At 46.7% G+C, this 21,442-nt stretch overlaps 1 protein-coding gene across 1 annotated transcript; it reads right to left on the bottom strand.

Moving 5' to 3' along the window:
* Window positions 1-3,300: 3,300 nt before the first annotated feature.
* LOC140424660 (protein rapunzel-like) lies at window positions 3,301-11,511 on the bottom strand. Its single transcript, XM_072507905.1, has 3 exons — window positions 11,340-11,511; window positions 8,410-8,498; window positions 3,301-5,791 (listed from the first exon to the last, which is right to left on the bottom strand). The coding sequence occupies exon 3, from the start codon at window positions 5,753-5,755 to the stop codon at window positions 4,580-4,582; it is 1,176 nt and encodes a 391-aa protein (XP_072364006.1). The 5' UTR covers window positions 5,756-5,791; window positions 8,410-8,498; window positions 11,340-11,511; the 3' UTR covers window positions 3,301-4,579.
* Between the last annotated feature and the right edge of the window lie 9,931 nt (window positions 11,512-21,442).

Raw genomic sequence — 21,442 nt, 5'->3', positions numbered from 1 at the left:
AGGAGGCCATTCGGCCCATCGAGTCTGCACCGGCTCTTGGAAAGAGCACCCTACCCAAGGTCAACACCTCCACCCTATCCCCATAACCCAGTAACCCCACCCAACACTAAGGGCAATTTTGGACACTAAGGGCAATTTATCACGGCCAATCCACCTAACCTGTACATCTTTGGACTGTGGGAGGAAACCGGAGCACCCGGAGGAAACCCACGCACACACGGGGAGGATGTGCAGACTCCGCACAGACAGTGCCCCTAGCCGGATTCGAACCTGGGACCCGGGAGCTGTGAAGCAATTGTGCTGTCCACAATGCTACCATGCTGATCTTAAGCTACGAGTGAGGAGAGCTAAAAGGAGTCACAAAAAGTCATTGGCAAACAGGATTTAGGAAAATCCAAGACTTTTTGTACAAATATAAAGAGCAAGAGGGTAGCCAGGGAGAGGATTGGTCCACTCAAGGACAGGGGAGGGAATCTATGCGTGGAGCCAGGGGAAATGGGAGAGATATTAAATGAGTACTTTGCATCAGTATTCACCAAAGAGAGGGAGTTGGTGGATGATGCGTCTGGGGAAGGGTGTGTAGATAGTCTGGGTCACATTGAGATCAAAAAGGAGGAGGAGTTGGATGTCTTGAAAAACATGTAGGCAGATAGTCCCCAGGGCCTGATGGGATAGACCCCAGAATACTGCGGGAGGCAAGGGAGGAAATTGCTGAGGCCTTGACAGTAATCTTTGGATCCTCACTGTCTTCAGGTGATGTCCCGGAGGACTGGAGAATAGTTAATGTTGTTCCTTTGTTTAAGAAGAGTAGCAAGGATAATCCAAGAAATTACAGGCCGGTGAGCCTTACGTCAGTGGTAGGGAAATTATTGGAGAAGATTCTTCGAGAAAAGATTTACCCCCATCTGGAAGCAAGTGGACGTATTAGTGAGAGGCAGCATGGTTTTGTGAAGAGGAGATCGTGTCTCACTAACTTGATGAGTTTTTTGAGGACATGATTGATGAGGGTGGGGCAGTGGATGTTGTTTACATGGACTTCAGTCAGGCCTTTGACACGGCCCTTCATGGCAGACTGGTACAGAAGGTTGAGTCACACGGGATCAGAGGTGAGTTGGCAAGATTGATACAGAACTGGCTTGGTCATGGGGTAGCAGGGGAAGGGTGTGTTTGTAATTGGAGGGCTGTGACTAGTGGTGTTCCGCAGGGATCAGTGCTGGGACCTTTGCTGTTCGTAGTATATATAAATGATTTGGAGGAAAATGTAACTGGTCTGATTAGTAAGTTTGCAGACGACACAAAGGTTGGTGGAATTGCGGATAGCGATGAGGACTGTCAGAGAATACAGCAGGATTTAGATTTTTATTAATCTTTATTATTGTCACAAGTAGGCCTACATTAACACTGCAATGATGTTACTGTGAGATCGGTTGGAGACTTGGGCGGAGAGATGGCAGATGGAGTTTAATCCGGACAAATGTGAGGTAATGCATTTTGGAAGGTCTAATGCAGGTAGGGAATATACAGTGAATGGTAGAACCCTCAAGAGTATTGAACGTCAAAGAGATCTAGGAGTACAGGTCCACAGGTCACTGGAAGGGGCAACACAGGTGGAGAAGGTAGTCAAGAAGGCATACGGCATGCTTGCCTTCATCAGCTGGGGCATTAAGTATAAATATTGGCAAGTCATGTTGTAGCTCTATCTTTAAGACAGAGATTGATAGGTTCTTGATCAATAAGGGGATCAGAGGTTACGGGAGAAGGCAGGAGAATGGAAATGAGAAAAGTATCAGCCATGATTGAGTGGCGGAGCAGACTCGATGGGCCGAGTGGCCTAATTCTGCTCCTATGTCTTATGGTCTTATGTATAGAACCTTAGTTAGGCCACACTTGGAGTATAGTGTTCCATTCTGGTCGCCACACTACCAGAAGGATGTGGAGGCTTTAGAGAGGGTGCAGAAGAGATTTACCAGAATGTTGCCTGGTATGGAGGGCATTAGCTGTGAGGAGCGGTTGAATAAACTCGGTTTGTTCTCACTGGAACGACGGAGGTTGAGGGGCGAACTGATAGAGGTATACAAAATTATGAGGGGCATAGACAGAGTGGATAGTCAGAGGCTTTTCCCCAGGGTAGAGGGGTCAATTACTCGGGGGCATAGGTTTAAGGTGAGAGGGGCAAGGTTTAGAGTAGATGTACGAGGCAAGTTTTTTACACAGAGGGTAGTGGGTGCCTGGAACTCGCTACCTGAGGAGGTGGTGGAAGCAGGGACGATAGGGACATTTAAGGGGCATCTTGACAAATACATGAATAGGATGGGAATAGAGGGATACGGACCCAGGAAGTGTAGAAGATTGTAGTTTAGTCGGGCAGCATAGTCGGCACGGGCTTGGAGGGCCGAAGGGCCTGTTCCTGTGCTGTACATTTCTTTGTTCTTTATATTGTTGTGGGTTGGAGTCTCAGCCAGACCAGGTAAGAATGGCAGATTTCCTTTCCTAAGGGACATTCGTGAAGCAGGTGGATTTGTTGGACAATTGGCAATGGTTTTGTGCTCATCAGATTTCATGGAATTAAAATTTCACCATCGGCCGTGGCGGGATTTGAGCCCAGGACCCTGGAGCATTACTCTGGGTCTCTGGATTACTAGCCCAGTGACAATACCACTGCCCCACCACCTTCCCCTAATCACCAAATAACCACGTCTGGGCCTCATCCCACCGCCATTGGTATTAACCCAGCTGCAGATGGCTCTATTGCCATGCAACATACATGGCAGCTAAAAACTGGGCGGCCAGCCTGTCCTCTCCAGGTGGGGAGAGGGGAGAGGGGAGGTGTGGTTCCCTTGATCAAAGGCACTCAGCAAGGCACTTGACCAGGAAGGGGAGCCCCGCTGACTGCCACCCTTGCTGCTGACCCCGCTGTACTCCTCCTCGCCCCTATCCCACTTTACTTACCTGTGGCCTGGCTTGCTCCTTAGGTGTTTGTCCTCCAGCAGCCACTGCCTCCCAGTGGCACTGCTGCGCACAATAGCTGCCGGCCTCTGATTGGCCGGCAACTCTCAATAGGTGATACTTCCACCCCTGTGGGTCTTGATTCCAGGGATTCTCGACAGTGGTCTCACCATTCCCTGATTGGGAAGGACCACTGATCATCAGCCAAAGAGACAGCAAGGGCCCCTCGCCAGCTCTGCAGCCAATCCCGCCCTGTGTCCCACCCTCACTGTGTGCCTGAATGTATATAATGGAGTTCAGTAATACTTCCTGAGACAGACGGAGCCTGTAATCTGGCTGAGTTTATCCAGCACATTGCAGTGAATAATCAGAACCAACTTTATTTTAACAGTTGCACACTCACAGGATTATTACAGCACAGGGAATTCAGCCCCCTGAATGAACAATTCACTGAGTGCCATTTTTCTGCATGCTCCTCATAGCTATACATTCTTCCTTCTCAAATAACAATCTGGAACAGTAATTGCAACAAATAAACTGAAATAGTACAAGATACATAACTCAGCCAGCCTCCGTATCACAGAGGAATATTTGACATTACAGATTGAGTAAGTGACACAGATCTCAGATTATTACAGATCTATTTATCAGAAATAGAAAAAGCCATCATGTATTCCTGAGTCATTCCAATGCATGCTCATTGCTGACAGAAATGTAGGTGTAGTGAAGACCATCTCCTTTCTTCATTGGTAATATCTTTGCATTTTCCCTCAGCCTCACAATTCTTCACTAGCTGCAATCAAAACCTCGTTAACACCGGGATAACAATGTCGAGGAGGCTTGGCTCTAATTCACAGATCAGCTGGAAAATCTCTGGAGATTTATGGCTTCAAAGATCCACATTTGGCAATGAGTAGGAGGTGCCTCAATCGATAGACATCTTTCAGAGCGTCAGTGAAATAGTTGTGATGAATTATTATTACATAGAACAGTCCAGCACAGTACAGGCCCTTCGGCCCACGATGTTGTGCCGACCACTTATCCTAATCTAAGATCAACCTGACCGACACCCCTATTGTGTAACTATGATCGCTAGTGGGGTTTAGTTGAGCTTTAACACTCTCAATATTGACAGCCACAGACTGTTGTATGAACCCCAGTTGCCTCGGGACATTCACAAGTGTCCTTGGGACAAACTGTCTTGTCAGAGCTTAAACTTCAACAGTCAGGTTCACAGCTTGAAGGACTGACATTCGGCGTGATAAAATTGAATGTCAAGTTCCAGACCAGTAAGGCTGTGCTTCCATTATTTAATGGAGATTTAACCAAATACAAATCGAGTTCCTAGTTCCATGAGGGCACAGCAGAACACATTGGACCCAGCAATGCCCGAGATGAGAGGTTCTATTTTGCTATTTGGATTCTATTTGGATTTTGTAATTTGCTCAGTTTTAGTCATGCAATGTTATATTTCCTTATTTAACTCCTCATTTGACATGAAATATGAACAAAAAGAGATTTGAAAGATCCATTCAATAAATTTCAAATTCTATTCTATTTCAAAACGTTAAAAATTAACAAGCAAGCATTTCCTGACCAGCTGTGCGTTGATTCATTGGAGCAGAGAGGAGGTTTATGTGGAATGGACACACAGGGTGACTCCGCTATATGTTTCCCAGAAATGACAACTGTTGGGGAAGTTCTTGTGAACCCACAGGTCCTTGTATCGTCTCACTGTGTGTACAACATACCCCGAGGGAAGGTTATTGTGCACAAATGTGGCAACCTCTTTTGCATCATTCCAGCTATCTTTCCCCTCCATTAACTGCCTGATCTGTGCCTCATTAAGTGGAGATTTTGGATCAATGGCATAGGAAACAACAACATTCACACCATTGAGCCTGAAAAAGTGAAACCGATTGGGACCAATGACACAGTGATTGTCGAACCCAGAGACAGGGTCATAGACGCGCACAGACCATTTAACCCAGTCATATTTACCTGTTAAAGCCTCAATTATATAGGTTGCACACCCCTTGTTATCTCGCTCACCCTTGTTCTTTATAAGACCCTCGACATCTATTTCTGCCTGCTCTGCAAACCCCTTTGTGCACTGATCTATCATGGATTTCATTCTACTCTCAACTTTGGTAATTTTCTCATTCCATTCTTTCTTTAACGCCTCAACGTCAGTTCCAGTGAGGGCAGCGTGACCTATCATGGCAATCAGGCCAATACAGAACAGCTCCTTCAGTCGGGAGCAGAGCTCTTCCATGAGGCGTCGATTTCTCTGATCATATAGCATGGCGGTTTCCAGGATGGGTTTGCCAAAGATGGCAGAATGTCCCATCACAGCATCATAGAGAGTGTGAAGGTTCTGGTCACCTTTAGTCACATCAAAGTGCGTGAGGAACTCTCGTTTCTCACTCTCCCGGAACTCTGGTGCTGCATTGATGATGTCCATGTATTTCCTGAACTGATTTTTCAGATTCTCTTCAATGGGGAAATACTGATTATTAATCGTACTTTTCTCTATCTCCCAAAGCACTTGTTTAATCTGATCTGAAATGACATCGAGCTGGTTTCTGACTGTCTGGAATTGCTCCTTCATGTATGTGAGCTCCTCACTCTCTCGTTTCCCTAAAGCAAGTTTAAGAATTATTCCGGCTACCTGGAAAATGGGTTTCAATACCCCGGATATTGTAGAAAACCTTTCTCTGTTCTGAAATACTTGCATTGAAACCTTTGCCTCCTTCATGTTTGCCTTGAGCTCAGCAAGGGCTTGGTCCAGTTCTTTGTCATTAGCCATGTTGTATCTGAGAGCTGTTGCTTACAACAGGGGCCACTGAAAATAAAACATTGGCATTTAGTTTGAGTCACCTAAATGACATTGTATACACTGTCCAAATATCATTAAGTTTTATCACTGTTGGGATATCTTTCATTGATAAGTATCATCCCGGAATCGAGGTCTACAGTATGGATGACCAGCCACGTTAACAATTAAAGAGTTTATGGAATTCCTGAACCAGAAACAAATGATTGTTGAATGTGGTGACTGTAATTTTTGGTGCGAAATTGGTGCTGTTGGGGGAGGAACACTGGCCAGGGAATGGTGAGAATTCAATTCTGTGACTAGAGCCACAGGACTCTTAACTCCCACCTTGTGACCTCCTCCTGATCAGTCCATTGGTCTCTGCTCTAAGTCACAGCACACGTTCGATAATGTGTTTCCTAAAACCGCACAATGGATATGACTGGCATTTAAACAATCATTGATGTACGTCCATCATTATTTTGTTACTCTCGGTAAATCTTCTCTAGTTCCGTGGCATAATTTGTGTACCGGTGGGTGTGAGAGTTGGACTGCTTTCTGCTCATTTAGACCGTTCCCTGTGACCAAGGTTCCAGTTGTGTAGTCACTCCTGCACTTGGAAAGATTCAGCCATGCAAGGAATGTGGCCAACTCTACAAGTGCCAAATATTCCAGCAGAAAGGTAACTTGAGTCACCTCAGGGATCCGTACTGGGGCCTTAGCTTTTCAGTCCCACTGTCATTGAGCAATGGGTGACAGACGAGAGAGTTCTATGTCCAACTTTTCAGCTGACACCAGGGAGGAGATACAGTGACAAACGTTTTCCAGCCCTTCCGGCCAGTGGAATCTTTCAGTCCCGCCGATGGTGACCCAGTGGCGGGTTCCTTGGCAGCAGAGGGTGAGAGCCATGAATGCTCTGCAGTGTCCCCAGGCGCCGTTCCATTTCCGAAACTCGGGGATCCAGGCGCTGCAGTCCTGGGAACAGGAAATGTTCCTGGTCTCCCACATGGAGCAAGAAGAGCAGACCACGGCTTGGAGCCCGGCTGCAGTGTCTTTGCTCTTTTAAGTTAAGTTATCCTTCTTTTCCACTTGTTCACCTGTTAAACTTCCTTTCATACTTCCCTCTGTCCCAGCCCTGAAAATGCATCTTTAACTACTTCCCCTCCCATCTCCCCTTGCTCTAAATTCATCTTGTCCATGAGGCCCACTTACTGCTCTCTCAATCCTATCCCACTAAATTGCTGGGCATCCAACCGCTCCCCTAGTCTGTATGTTCGCTTCGATTCTTAATGGTTTTCTCTTTTCTGGTGTTGTTTGTCTCTGGATAGCTCGGTATCACTGTGGGACAGTTCATTTAATACTATACATCTGAAAGACTTGTGGTAGAAAGTAAAAACATTTCATAAGACATATTTTGGGTGCATTAATGTGAAACCTACCTTTTCCTTTGGTATCAGTTACCTGTTAATTAATGTTTGATATTTGTTTATTTTAGTTGGTTTGTTACAGTAAAAGACTTAATGGAGAATCTTTTATTTCAGTTATTTCTATTGGTGTTGGGGGGAATTTCTATCTTTTAAAAGGTTATTAGTCTCTACAGAGCTCAGAACAGATGCAATAGGATAGTATAAGGCTCCTTCCTGATCATTCCCTCATTACACCTTTCTGTATTTTTGCCATTTTCATTTTTGATTCATGGATGCTTAATGGACATGTGTCTTTCAGTCATGCAGCAGAGATAATGAGGAATTCACAAAGCTGCAACTTAGCATATGGTGCTGTAGCTTTGGACAACAAAACCCAGACTTCTCAGCACCCGAGAGATGGGGTGGGACTTGGTTCAACCAATAGGCTGGTGCCCAATGAATTGGCCAAATGGCCATATTCTGCCCGGTAACAGGCGGTGATTGGATCCTGCCTGAGGGGATTGATTTTCAGATACCCAAAGAGCCTAGTTTGAATCTTGGACACTCAGAGAAAGGACCTTCTCTTCTCTCTCTCTCTCTCTCTCCCTCTCTCTCCAGAAAGGCTGTGAGTTGATGTATTTCTGAACCTGCAGAGAACCTGAATGAATGAAACTGCAGTGAAACCATCACAGCTGTAAACAGAGACCTGGATCTGAAAGCTAACTCTGAAGAAAGGTGTGATTAAAGACACCGTCTGAAACAAAGACTCTTTTGCCTTTCCCTTGTTATTTTCACCCTCTTGTCCCCTCTGTGTTTGTCTGTCTTGTGTGTGTGTGTATAGAGGGTTGAGGAAGTTAAAGTGGGGATTAGGATTTAGAGAACAGTTGACCAGTAATTATGTTTTACATTTACAAACCTGGTGACTGTAATTATTGGGTAGCCAAGGGCCAAAGACTTTGGGTATTTTTCTAAGAATTATTGGTTAATTCAATTGTGCTGTGACTCTGGGTCAAGGGGGGCTGGAATTGACCGTGCCCTAGCCCAGGGCAGTGTAACAGGAGACACAGAGAACCATTTCCTCTGACAAGGACTTTTATAATAAAGGAGGCAGAATCTTAAATTAGATGCCGGATGCTGTAGACTGAAATGAAGCCTTGCTTCACTTAACAGTAGAGTGAAGTCTGTCAGTCTCTGCAGCAATGCTCTTGTTGCTGAGGGACAAGTGACTTACAAATGACTTACATTTATGTGGTATCTTTCACAAACTCAAGATGTCCAAAGTGCTTTGATGTCGCTGAAGTCACCTTTGAAGTGTAGTCACTTTGCCACAACTATCAAGAAAAAAATGGGTAATTAAAGATTAGTCACAGGTTAATCAAGACCGCATTTAATAGCTGAACACAGTTTGGGGTTGAAATGATCTGCTGTTTCTATGTTCCGAAGTTAACATTAGCATCTAATAATAATAATCTTTATTGTCACAAGTAGGCTTACATTAACACTGCAATGAATTTACTGTAAAAATCCCCTAGTCTCCACATTCCGGCGCCTGTTCGGGTACACGGAGGGAGAATTCTTTGACCAAAGGAGCAAACAAGTCCCTTTCTCTCTCTCCTTCTTGAGTTCTTTGAGAAGGTGACCAAACAGGTGGATGAGGGTAAAGCAGTTGATGTGGTGTATGTGGATTTCAGTAAAGCGTTTGATAAGTTTCCCCACAGTAGACTACTACAGAAAATACGGAGGCATGGGATTCAGGGTGATTTAGCAGTTTGGATCAGAAATTGGCTAGCTGGAAGAAGAAAAAGGGTGGTGGTTGATGGGAAATGTTCAGACTGGAGTCCAGTTACTAGTGGTGTACCACAAGGATCTGTTTTGGGGCCACTGCTGTTTGTCATTTTTATAAATGACCTGGAGGAGGGAGTAGAAGGATGGGTGAGTAAATTTGCAGATGACACTAAAGTCGGTGGAGTTGTGGACAGTGCGGACGGATGTTACAAGTTACAGAGGGACATAGATAAGCTGCAGCGCTGGACTGAGAGGTGGCAAATGGAGTTTAATGCAGAAAAGTGTGAGGTGATTCATTTTGGAAGGAATAACAGGAAGACAGATTACTGGGCTCATGGTAAGATTCTTGGCAGTGTGGTTGAGCAGAGAGATCTCGGTGTCACTGTACATAGATCCCTGAAAGTTGCCACCCAGGTTGAGAGGGTTGTTAAGAATGCGTACGGTGTGTTAGCTTTTATTGGTAGAGGGATTGAGTTTCGGAGGCATGAGGTCATGTTGCAGCTGTACAAAACACTGGTGCGACCACATTTGGAGTATTGCGTGCAATTCTGGTCGCCGCATTATAGGAAGGATGTGGAAGCATTGGAAAGGGTGCAGAGGAGATTTACCAGAATGTTGCCTGGTATGGAGGGAAGATCTTATGAGGAAAGGCTGAGGGACCTGAGGCTGTTTTCGTTAGAGAGAAGAAGGTTAAGAGGTGACTTAATTGAGGCATAAAAGATGACCAGAGGATTGGATAGGGTGGACAGTGAGAGCCTGTTTCCTCGGATGGTGATGTCTAGCACGAGGGGACGTAGCTTTAAATTGAGGGGAGATAGATATAGGACAGATGTCAGAGGTAGGTTCTTTACTCAGAGAGTAGTAAGGGCGTGGAATGCCCTGCCTGCAACAGTAGTGGAATCGCCAACACTAAGGACATTTAAATGGTCATTGGATAGACATATGGACGATAAGGGAATAGTGTAGATGGGTTTTAGAGTGGTTTCACAGGTCGGTGCAACACCGAGGGCCGAAGGGCCTGTATTGCGCTGTAATGTTCTATGTTCTATGTTCCCCTTTTTCCTGTTTACTGATTCATTGCTGTCCTTTTCTCTGCGGGGGAAAGATGGTTTCTCATTGTACCCATTTTATGGGAATGTGGGACAACTTGAGGAATCATTGTCGCTGCTAAAGAATCACCAGGAACTTACAGACCGCTGCTTTTCACTCTCGCGATGGGTCCGATTGTTGTTGTAATGCCTGGTGACTGACTCACTGCTGGTTTCTAATTCTGACTGCCACCCTCTCTTCCTTTCTCTTCTGCTTTTCCCTCCTGCCCTCTTTCGCTCTCAGTTAACTGACTGTTCTCTCTCTCTCTCTCTCTCTCACTGCCTCACTGCATTTACTGACTGACTTGGGGACGTTCCACTGGCCACCGTGTTGACTGGGTCTGACTGACGCACGGTAGCACAGTGGTTAGCACAGCTGCTTCACAGCTCCCGGATCCCAGGTTCAATTCCCGGCTTGGGTCACTGTCTGTGCGGAGTCTGCACGTTCTCCCCGTGTCTGTCTAGGATTCCTCCGGGTGCTCCGGTTTCCTCCCACAGTCCAAAGATGTGCAGGTGGATTGGCCATGATAAATTGCCCTTAGTGTCCAAAATTGCCCTTAGTGTTGGGTGGGGTTACTGGGTTATGGGGATAGGGTGGAGGTGTTGACCTTGGGTAGAGTGCTCTGTCCAAGAGCCGGTGCAGACTCGATGGGCCGAATGGCCTCCTTCTGCACTGTAAATTCTATGATTCTATGACTCCCCATTCCTTTGTCTTCCTTAAACTCTCCCCTTCCGTTTATTCTGCTGCATGTTTTGATTTTCATCAGATTGAGTTGTATTTTCAGGATGTATCCGGATTTGTCCTCTCCACCTTTGCCTCAACAATTTATGGTAAGAGCCACGAGGTTGAATTCTTTATTTACAACTTCGAACAAATTAACATTTCATTGCATCGTTATACTGCTTTTGAAAAAATAAGAAGGGGAGCTGGAGGCGTAGTGGTATTGTCACTGGACACGGAGTAATGCTCCGGGGTCCCAGGTTCGAGCCCCAACACTGCAGATGGTGGCGACTAGGGGCTTTTCACAATAGCTTCACTGGAGTGTTAATATAAGCCTACTTGTGACAATAATAAAGATTATAAATTGGAATTCAGCTGTGAGATTGCATGTTTATAACCGATTTCTCGACAATTTAAAACAAAATGCAACACATATAATAAAATAATGGGCAGATACAGATTTGACAGGAACACTGTGATAATCAATCAGCTATCCTGCAAATTGAGAAGTGTATCAGCTGACCTTATCGTTCATTAAACACAGATCGATGCAAAAACAGTGACTGAGATATTCTTACCTTTAAATATTCTTTGCTGAGGTCCAGCCTTCCCACTTTGGAACTCTGACTGGTAGATGGTGCTGCAGTTTTTGGGTCTGCCCTTGTGAATTCTCCACGAGTGTTCTACTCTTCAACTTCCTCCCTTTCGGACAGAGAAGTGTGCGAGATCTGAACAGCTCTGTATCTACAGTGTGAATTCCTCAAGCTTTATAGATCCGAATACCTGCCACCTGACCCGTTTCCGATTTAGTACACAGGACAGGTGAGGTAATAATCTGTATTGCAGTGGAGACAGCCAGTAAATATCACAACGGGCAAACAATGAAAGCTGAGTAAAGGGTTCCACCATCATTTATTGCAGCAATGTAGATAGTAGGGCTGAACTGACTGTCTCACAGCCTCTGATGGACTGAAGCCACAGTGTGTGACACAGTAATGAATCTTTTAACATGTTCCAATAATATCCTATTTTAAAGAACAATGAAAAGTACAGCACAGGAACAGGCCCTTTGGCCCTCCCAGCCTGTGCCGGTCACGATGCCCGAACCAATACCCTCTGTTCTTACTCGGTCCGTATCCCTCTATTTCCTCCCTATTCATCGACCCATCCAGCTGCCTCTTAAATGTTGCTAATGTGCTGCTTCCACCACATCCTCTGGCAGCGCGTTCCAGGCACCCACCACTCTCTGTGTGAAAAACTTACCCCGCACATCTCCCTTAAACTCCCCCCTCTCACCCTGAACCTGGGCCCTGTGTAATCGACACTTCCATCCTGGGAAAAAGCCTCTGACTGTCCACCCTGTCTGTGCGTCTCATAATTATTAGTCATAGAGTCACAGATGTTTCCAGCCTGGAAACAGGCCCTTCGGCCCAGCTTGTCCATGCTGCCCAGTTTCTATCACTGAGCCAGTCCCACTTGCCCACATTTGTCCCATTTCCCTCTATACCCACCCTGCCCATGTAACTGACTAACTGCTTTTTGAAGGATAAAATTGTACCCACCTCTACCACTGCCTCTGGCAGCTCGTTCCAGACACTCACCACCCTCTGTGTGAAGAAATTTCCCCTCGGGTCTCTTTTGTATCTCTCCCCTCTCACCTTAAACTTTTGCCCTCTCGTTCTAGACTCCTCTACCTTTGGGAAAAGATGTTGACTATCTACCTTATCAATGCTCCTCATTATTTTATAGACCTCTATAAGATCACCCCCTAAGCCTCCTACGCTCCAGGGAAAAAAGTCCCAACCTATCCAGCCTCTCCTTATAACTCAGACCATCAAGTCCCGGTAGCATCCTCATTAATCTCTTAATAAGAACATAAGAACTAGGAGCAGGAGTAGGCCATCTGGCCCCTCGAGCCTGCTCCGCCATTCAATGAGATCATGGCTGATCTTTTGTGGACTCAGCTCCACTTTCCGGCCCGAACACCATAACCCTTAATCCCTCTATTCTTCAAAAAACTATCTATCTTTATCTTAAAAACATTTAATGAAGGAGCCTCTACTGCTTCACTGGGCAAGGAATTCCATAGATTCACAACCCTTTGGGTGAAGAAGTTCCTCCTAAACTCAGTCCTAAATCTACTTCCCCTTATTTTGAGGCTATGCCCCCTAGTTCTGCTTTCACCTGCCAGTGGAAACAACCTGCCCGCATCTATCCTATCTATTCCCTTCATAATTTTATATGTTTCTATAAGATCCCCCCTCATCCTTCTAAATTCCAACGAGTACAGTCCCAGTCTACTCAACCTCTCCTCATAATCCAACCCCTTCAGCTCTGGGATTAACCTAGTGAATCTCCTCTGCACACCCTCCAGTGCCAGTACGTCCTTTCTCAAGTAAGGAGACCAAAACTGAACACAATACTCCAGGTGTGGCCTCACTAACACCTTATACAATTGCAGCATAACCTCCCTAGTCTTAAACTCCATCCCTCTAGCAATGAAGGACAAAATTCCATTTGCCTTCTTAATCACCTGTTGCACCTGAAAACCAACTTTTTGCGACTCATGCACTAGCACACCCAGGTCTCTCTGCACGGCAGCATGTTTTAATATTTTATCATTTAAATAATAATCCCTTTTGCTGTTATTCCTACCAAAATGGATAACCTCACATTTTTCAACATTGTATTCCATCTGCCAGACCCTAGCCCATTCACTTAGCCTATCCAAATCCCTCTGCAGACTTCCAGTATCCTCTGCACTTTTTGCTTTACCACTTATCTTAGTGTCGTCTGCAAACTTGGACACATTGCCCTTGGTCCCCAACTCCAAATCATCTATGTAAATTGTGAACAGTTGTGGGCCCAGCACTGATCCCTGAGGGACACCACTAGCTACTGATTGCCAACCAGAGAAACACCCATTAATCCCCACTCTTTGCTTTCTATTAATTAACCAATCCTCTATCCATGCTACTACTTTCCCCTTAATGCCATGCATCTTTATCTTATGCAACAACCTTTTGTGTGGCACCTTGTCAAAGGCTTTCTGGAAATCCAGATATACCACATCCATTGGCTCCCCGTTATCTACCGCACTGTTAATGTCCTCAAAAAATTCCACTAAATTAGTTAGGCACGACCTGCCCTTTACGAACCCATGCTGCGTCTGTCCAATGGGACAATTTCCATCCAGATGCCTCGCTATTTCTTCCTTGATGATAGATTCCAGCATCTTCCCTACTGCCGAAGTTAAGCTCACTGGCCTATAATTACCCGCTTTCTGCCTACCTCCTTTTTTGCACCTGTAAACCAACATTTTGCACTAGCACACCCAGGTCTCTGCACAGCGGCATGTTTTAATATTTTATCATTTAAATAATAATCCCTTTTACCAAAATTGGTAACCTCACATTTGTCAACATAGTATTCCATTGACTTCCGGTGGCGGCTCTGAGGGAGGAGGTCGCACATTTGGTGGCTCCCATTTCGGTCGGACGTTTGGACCTTTTCCCCTGACTTTTTTGCGCTTTTGAGCGCGGAACTGGAAAGCAATATTTCCGCCACCGGCGGGCGCGGGAACACCTCGTTCCCCAGCAACTTCCGGAACATTCCCTCCACATATGCAGCAGCACAGGACCCATACAGAGTTGTATGGACCTAAGAAGCCGGAGGGACCGTAAACAGCAGAAGAAGTGGTTGAGTAAGGGCACAGAGGAGGCTGTGAGAGAGAGCAGCATGGCTGGTGTTCAGAGCAAGGAGCCGACAGCCCAGCCCACAATGCAGCAGCTGCTGCAGACTAGGGGAGCTAGAAACAGACGTCTAACACTGTAGAAGATCCAACACTGTTTTATTCAACGATAGAACTGATATACATATTCAGCTGTGGGTTGATGCTATACTGAACTGACTGGAGACCTTGTAGTAGCCTGACCAGACTTACTAGCTACCGCTTGGTGTTTGCACTGTGCTAGCTCGTGGACTCTGACTGTCTCAGTGGCTGGGTCCCGAGAGAGCGGGAAACCTAGTGCCCTCTGGCTTTATAGTGGTAGTGTCCTGTCTGGTGATTGGCTGCACTGTGTTGTGTGCTTACTGGGCATCCTGTGTGTCAATCACTGCCTGTCTGCATCTCATTATACACATGCGTGGATATTATGATCCCCTCGACCTAGAAGAGACGGTAAAGCTAGCCTCTTCCCGAGAAGTAGCGTTCCAAAGCCTCAACGCGTTCCCGTCTGATCACGCGACCCTCTTGTGGACCCTTAACCAGATGGTACCCCAGGCCTGTGCCGCGCGGCTGCCCGCCCAACACAGGGGGCTACCTTGCTATTTCTGCGGCCAGCATCAGCACCCCAGGCAGCGCTGCCCGGCCCGGAACGCGAACTGCAGCGACTGCGGTAAAAAGGGACACTTCGCTAAAATTTGCCTGGCCAAGTCCAAATCCTCCAAATCACAGGCCCGACTCACAGGCCCCCAGACCCCGCAGTGTGGCTGCATGCCTGCCGGCTCCACCCCCCCGGACGCGTCATCTGCCTCGTGTTGTCCGTGGGGGAGCCATCTTCAAGCCCGCACAACATGTGCGACTCATCTTGGCCATCGTCGCCCACGCGGCCCGCCACGTGCAACTCATGGGGGCCGCCATCTTGGACGCCATCTTCCTCTCCGCCCGACACGTGCGACCGATGGGGGCCGCCATCTTGGACGCCATCTTCCTCTCCGCCCGACACGTGCGACCAATGGGGGCCGCCATCTTGGACGCCATCTTCCTCTCCGCCCGACACGTGCGACCAATGGGGGCCGCCATCTTGGACGCCATCTTCCTCTCCGCCCGACACGTGCGACCGATGGGGGCCGCCATCTTGGGACCACCCCAGCACCTCCGACCACGCCGGCTACCCTCGACCAGTCGCTACCGAAACACCTCCGGAGCTCCATGATGACGATCCGGGTAAACGGACACGAGACACCCTGCCTGTTCGACTCCGGGAGCACGGAGAGCTTCATTCACCCAGACATGGTAAGGTGCTGCTCGCTCCCGATCTTCCCGGCACACCAAACCATCGCCCTCGCCTCCGGGTCGCACTCGGTGCAGGTCCGGGGGTGCATTACCGCAACCCTTGCAATGTGTGGAGCCAGAGGAAATGGGCGAGGTACTAAATGAATACTTTGCATCAGTATTCACCAAAGAGAAGGAATTGGTAGATGTTGAGTCTGGAGAAGGGGGTGTAGATAGCCTGGGTCACATTGTGATCCAAAAAGACGAGGTGTTGGGTGTCTTAAAAAATATTAAGGTAGATAAGTCCCCAGGGCCGGATGGGATCTACCCCAGAATACTGAAGGAGGCTGGAGAGGAAATTGCTGAGGCCTTGACAGAAATCTTTAGATCCTCGCTGTCTTCAGGGGATGTCCCGGAGGACTGGAGAATAGCCAATGTTGTTCCTCTGTTTAAGAAGGGTGGCAGGGATAATCCCGGGAACTACAGGCCGGTGAGCCTTACTTCAGTGGTAGGGAAATTACTGGAGAGAATTCTTCGAGACAGGATCTACTCCCATTTGGAAGCAAATGGACGTATTAGTGAGAGGCAGCACGGTTTTGTGAAGGGGAGGTCGTGTCTCACTAACTTGATAGAGTTTTTCGAGGAGGTCACTAAGATGATTGATGCAGGTAGGGCAGTAGATGTTGTCTATATGGACTTCAGTAAGGCCTTTGACAAGGTCCCTCATGGTAGACTAGTACAAAAGGTGAAGTCACACGGGATCAGGGGTGAACTGGCAAGGTGGATACAGAACTGGCTAGGCCATAGAAGGCAGAGGGTAGCAATGGAGGGATGCTTTTCTAATTGGAGGGCTGTGACCAGTGGTGTTCCACAGGGATCAGTGCTGGGACCTTTGCTCTTTGTAGTATATATAAATGATTTGGAGGAAAATGTAACTGGTCTGATTAGTAAGTTTACAGACGACACAAAGGTTGGTGGAATTGCGGATAGCGATGAGGACTGTCTGAGGATACAGCAGGATTTAGATTGTCTGGAGACTTGGGCGGAGAGATGGCAGATGGAGTTTAACCTGGACAAATGTGAGGTAATGCATTTTGGAAGGGCTAATGCAGGTAGGGAATATACAGTGAATGGTAGAACCCTCAAGAGTATTGAAAGTCAAAGAGATCTAGGAGTACAGGTCCACAGATCACTGAAAGGGGCTACACAGGTGGAGAAGGTAGTCAAGAAGGCATACGGCATGCTTGCCTTCATTGGCCGGGGCATTGAGTATAAGAATTGGCAAGTCATGTTGCAGCTGTATAGAACCTTAGTTAGGCCACACTTGGAGTACAGTGTTCAATTCTGGTCGCCACACTACCAGAAGGATGTGGAGGCTTTAGAGAGGGTGCAGAAGAGATTTACCAGAATGTTGCCGGGTATGGAGGGCATAAGCTATGAGGAGCGATTGAATAAACTCGGTTTGTTCTCACTGGAACGAAGGAGGTTGAGGGGCGACCTGATAGAGGTATACAAAATTATGAGGGGCATAGACAGAGTGGATAGTCAGAGGCTTTTCCCCAGGGTAGAGGGGTCAATTACTAGGGGGCATAGGTTTAAGGTGAGAGGGGCAAAGTTTAGAGTAGATGTACGAGGCAAGTTGTTTACGCAGAGGGTAGTGGGTGCCTGGAACTCACTACCGGAGGAGGTAGTGGAAGCAGGGACGATAGGGACATTTAAGGGGCATCTTGACAAATATATGAATACAAAGAACAAAGAACAAAGAAATGTACAGCACAGGAACAGGCCCTTCGGCCCTCCAAGCCCGTGCCGACCATACTGCCCGACTAAACTACAATCTTCTACACTTCCTGGGTCCGTATCCTTCTATTCCCATCCTATTCATATATTTGTCAAGATGCCCCTTAAATGTCCCTATCGTCCCTGCCTCCACTACCACCTCCGGTAGTGAGTTCCAGGCACCCACTACCCTCTGTGTAAAAAACTTGCCTCGTACATCTACTCTAAACTTTGCCCCTCTCACCTTAAACCTATGCCCCCTAGTAATTGACCCCTCTACCCTGGGGAAAAGCCTCTGACTATCCACTCTGTCTATGCCCCTCATAATTTTGTATACCTCTATCAGGTCGCCCCTCAACCTCCTTCGTTCCAGTGAGAACAAACCGAGTTTATTCAATCGCTCCTCATAGCTTATGCCCTCCATACCAGGCAACATTCTGGTAAATCTCTTCTGCACCCTCTCTAAAGCCTCCACATCCTTCTGGTAGTGTGGCGACCAGAATTGAACACTATACTCCAAGTGTGGCCTAACTAAGGTTCTATACCTTAGGATGGGAATAGAAGGATACGGACCCAGGAAGTGTAGAAGATTGTAGTTTAGTCGGGCAGTATGGTCGGCACGGGCTTGGAGGGCCGAAGGGCCTGTTCCTGTGCTGTACATTTCTTTGTTCTTTGTAATACAGGGCGCGGAGTACGCCGATTTTAAACTATATGTACTCCCCGACCTCTGCGCTCCTCTCCTATTGGGACTGGTTTTCCAGTGCAACCTCAGGAGCCTGACCCTGAAGTTCGGCGGGCCCCTACCCCCACTCACCGTATGTAGCCTCGCGACCCTGAAGGTCGACCCTCCCCCGCTCTTCGCAAATCTCACCGCTGACTGTAAGACAGTTGATTTGTTATGTTGTAGGTGTAACATAAGCAGCTTCCTTGTGGTGCACTTGACAAAGGAAGGTTCAGACGTGGAGATAACTTCAACATGTTTATTAAACTATTTACACTTCTATTACTCGGGTTCGACACTACTGCTAATCCTACTATAGCTACCCAAACTGACTAACCAGTTGCTGCAATCCACGTGGTGGGTTTAATATTGAATCAACCCTGTGTCTCTACTCACTGACTGTCTCCACTGGAAAGAGGCAGATCATGTGTGTGGTGTCCTTTATATATGGGTTGGTGTAATGCCCGTGTCGTGTCACCTGTGTGAGAATTAACCATTCACCATGTATGTCACTGTATCACACTGTTGCCCATGTGGGCTCCACCTATGGACCATTGTACGATATTACATGGAATGTATCATGTTGGTGCCATTGTGGGCTCTGCCCTTGGCTCCGCCCCTTGAGGGGAGGTATAAAGATCAGCAGCCCTGTAGGCGGCTCTCACTCGCAGATCCTACTAGCAGGCAGGCACTGTTCTAGTCGCTTAAAGCCACAGTTTACATCCACTCTCAGTTTCGCGTGAATTGATGGTCGCATCAATTTAATCGACTACAACACCACAATAGAATCGGCCCTCAAACCTGACCGACTGGCACTCGACCCACAGGCCACAGAGGCCAAAGGGATTTTTTCGCACTGGCTCTGCTATTTCAAGGCCTACCTCGCCGCCGTGAATTGATGGTCGCATCAATGGGACAATTTCCATCCAGGTGCCTAGCTATTTCTTCCTTGATGATAGATTCCAGCATCTTCCCGACTACCCGCTTTCTGTATATACCCTTTTTTAAACAGTGGTGTCACGTTTGCTAATTTCCAATCCACCGGGACCACCCCAGAGTCTAGTGAATTTGGGTAAATTATCACTAGTGCATTTGCAATTTCCCTAGCCATCTCTTTTAGCACTCTGGGATGCATTCCATCAGGGCCAGGAGACTTGTCTACCTTTAGCCCCATTAGCTTGCCCATCACTACCTCCTTGGTGATAACAATCCTCTCAAGGTTCTCACCTGTCAGAGCCTCATTTCCATCAGTCACTGGCATGTTATTTGTGTCTTCCACTGTGAAGACCGACCCAAAAAACCTGTTCAGTTCCTCAGCCATTTCCTCTTCTCTCATTATTAAATCTCCCTTCTCATCCTCTAAAGGACCAATATTTACCTTAGCCACTCTTTCGTTTTATATATTTGCAGAAACTTTTACTGACTGTTTTTATATTCTGAGAAAGTTTACTCTCATAATCTACCTTACTCTTCTTTATAGCTTTTTTAGTAGCTTTCTGTTGCCCCTAAAGATGTCCCAGTCCTCTAGTCTCCCACTAATCTTTGCCACTTTGTATGCTTTTTCTTCAATTTGATACTCTCCCTTATTTCCTTAGATATCCACGGTCGATTTTCCCTCTTTCTACCGTCCTTCCTTTTTGTTGGTATAAACCTTTGCTGAGCACTGTGAAAAATCACTTGGAAGGTTCGCCACTGTTCCTCAACTGTTTCACCATAAAGTCTTTGCTCCCAGTCTATCTTAGCTAGTTCTTCTCTCATCCCATTGTAATCTCCTTTGTTTAAGCACAAAACACTAGTGTTTGATTTTACCTTCTCACCCTCCATCTGTATTTTAAATTCCACCATATTGTGATCATTCCTTCCGAGAGGATCCCTAACTATGAGATCATTAATCAATCCTGTCTCATTACACAGGACCAGATCTAGGACCGCTTGTTCCCTCGTAGGTTCCATTACATACTGTTCCAGGAAACTATCGTGAATACATTCTATAAACTCCTTCTCAAGGCTGCCTTGACCGACCTGGTTAAACCAATCGACATGTAGATTAAAATCCCCCATGACAACTGCTGCACCATTTCTACATGCATCAGTTATTTCTTTGTTTATTGCCTGCCCCACCATAATGTTACTATTTGGTGGCCTATACACTACTCCTATCAGTGACTTTTTCGCCTTACTATTCCTGATTTCCACCCAAATGGATTCAACCTTATCCTCCATAGCACCGATGTCATCCCTTACTGTTGCTCGGATGTCATCATTAAATAACAGAGCTACACCACCTCCCTTACCATCCACTCTGTCCTTCCGAAAGGTTTGACACCCTCGGATATTTAACTCCCAGTCGTGACCATCCTTTAACCATGTTTCAGTAATGGCCACTAAATCATAGTCATTCACGATGATTTGCGCCATCAACTCATTTACCTTATTCCGAATACTACGAGCATTCAGGTAAAGTACACTTATGTTGGCTTTTTTACCTCTGTTCTGAATCTTAACACCTCGATCAGTAACCTCTCCTAAGTTATATTTCCTCTTAACCTTTCTCCTAATTTTCCTTGTCGTTGAACCCACATCTTCCTGTAACAACCTGCCGCGTCGCTTACCATTAATGTTTTCACTTCCCGTTTTATTCCTTTTAGTATTCCTGGTCCTAGTCACTGAGCTCCCCTCAGTCACTGTACCTTGTACTGTCGCCCTTTTTGATTTTTGACTATGGCTTCTCTGCCTTACACTTTCCCCCTTACTGCCTTTTGTTTCTGTCCCTGTTTTACTACCTTCCAACTTCCTGCATTGGTTCCCATCCCCTGCCACATTAGTTTAAACCCTCCCCAACTGCTCAAGCAAACCCCCCCCCCCCCCCAGGACATTGGTTCCAGTCCTGCCCAGGTGCAGACCATCCGGTTTGTACTGGTCCCACCTCCCCCAGAACCAGTTCCAATGCCCCAGGAATTTGAATCCCTCCCTCTTGCACCATCTCTCGAGCCACGCATTCATCCTCTCTATCCTGGCATTCCTACTCTGACTAGCTCATGGCACTGGTAGCAATCCTGAGATTACTACCTTTGAGGTCCTACTTTTTAGTTTAACTCCTAGCTCCCTAAATTCAGCTTGTAGGACCTCGTCCCGTTTTTTACCTATATCGTTGGTGCCTATATGCACCACGACAGCTGGCTGTT

The sequence above is a fragment of the Scyliorhinus torazame genome, chromosome 6, assembly GCF_047496885.1.
Source record: "Scyliorhinus torazame isolate Kashiwa2021f chromosome 6, sScyTor2.1, whole genome shotgun sequence".
NCBI classification, from domain to species: domain Eukaryota; kingdom Metazoa; phylum Chordata; class Chondrichthyes; order Carcharhiniformes; family Scyliorhinidae; genus Scyliorhinus; species Scyliorhinus torazame.
This window is presented reverse-complemented; position numbering and strand designations above follow the sequence as displayed.

Bases quoted from the DNA above. Each gene is read 5' to 3' on its own strand.
- LOC140424660 (XM_072507905.1), bottom strand. From the start codon at position 5,755: ATGGCTAATGACAAAGAACTGGACCAAGCCCTTGCTGAGCTCAAGGCA.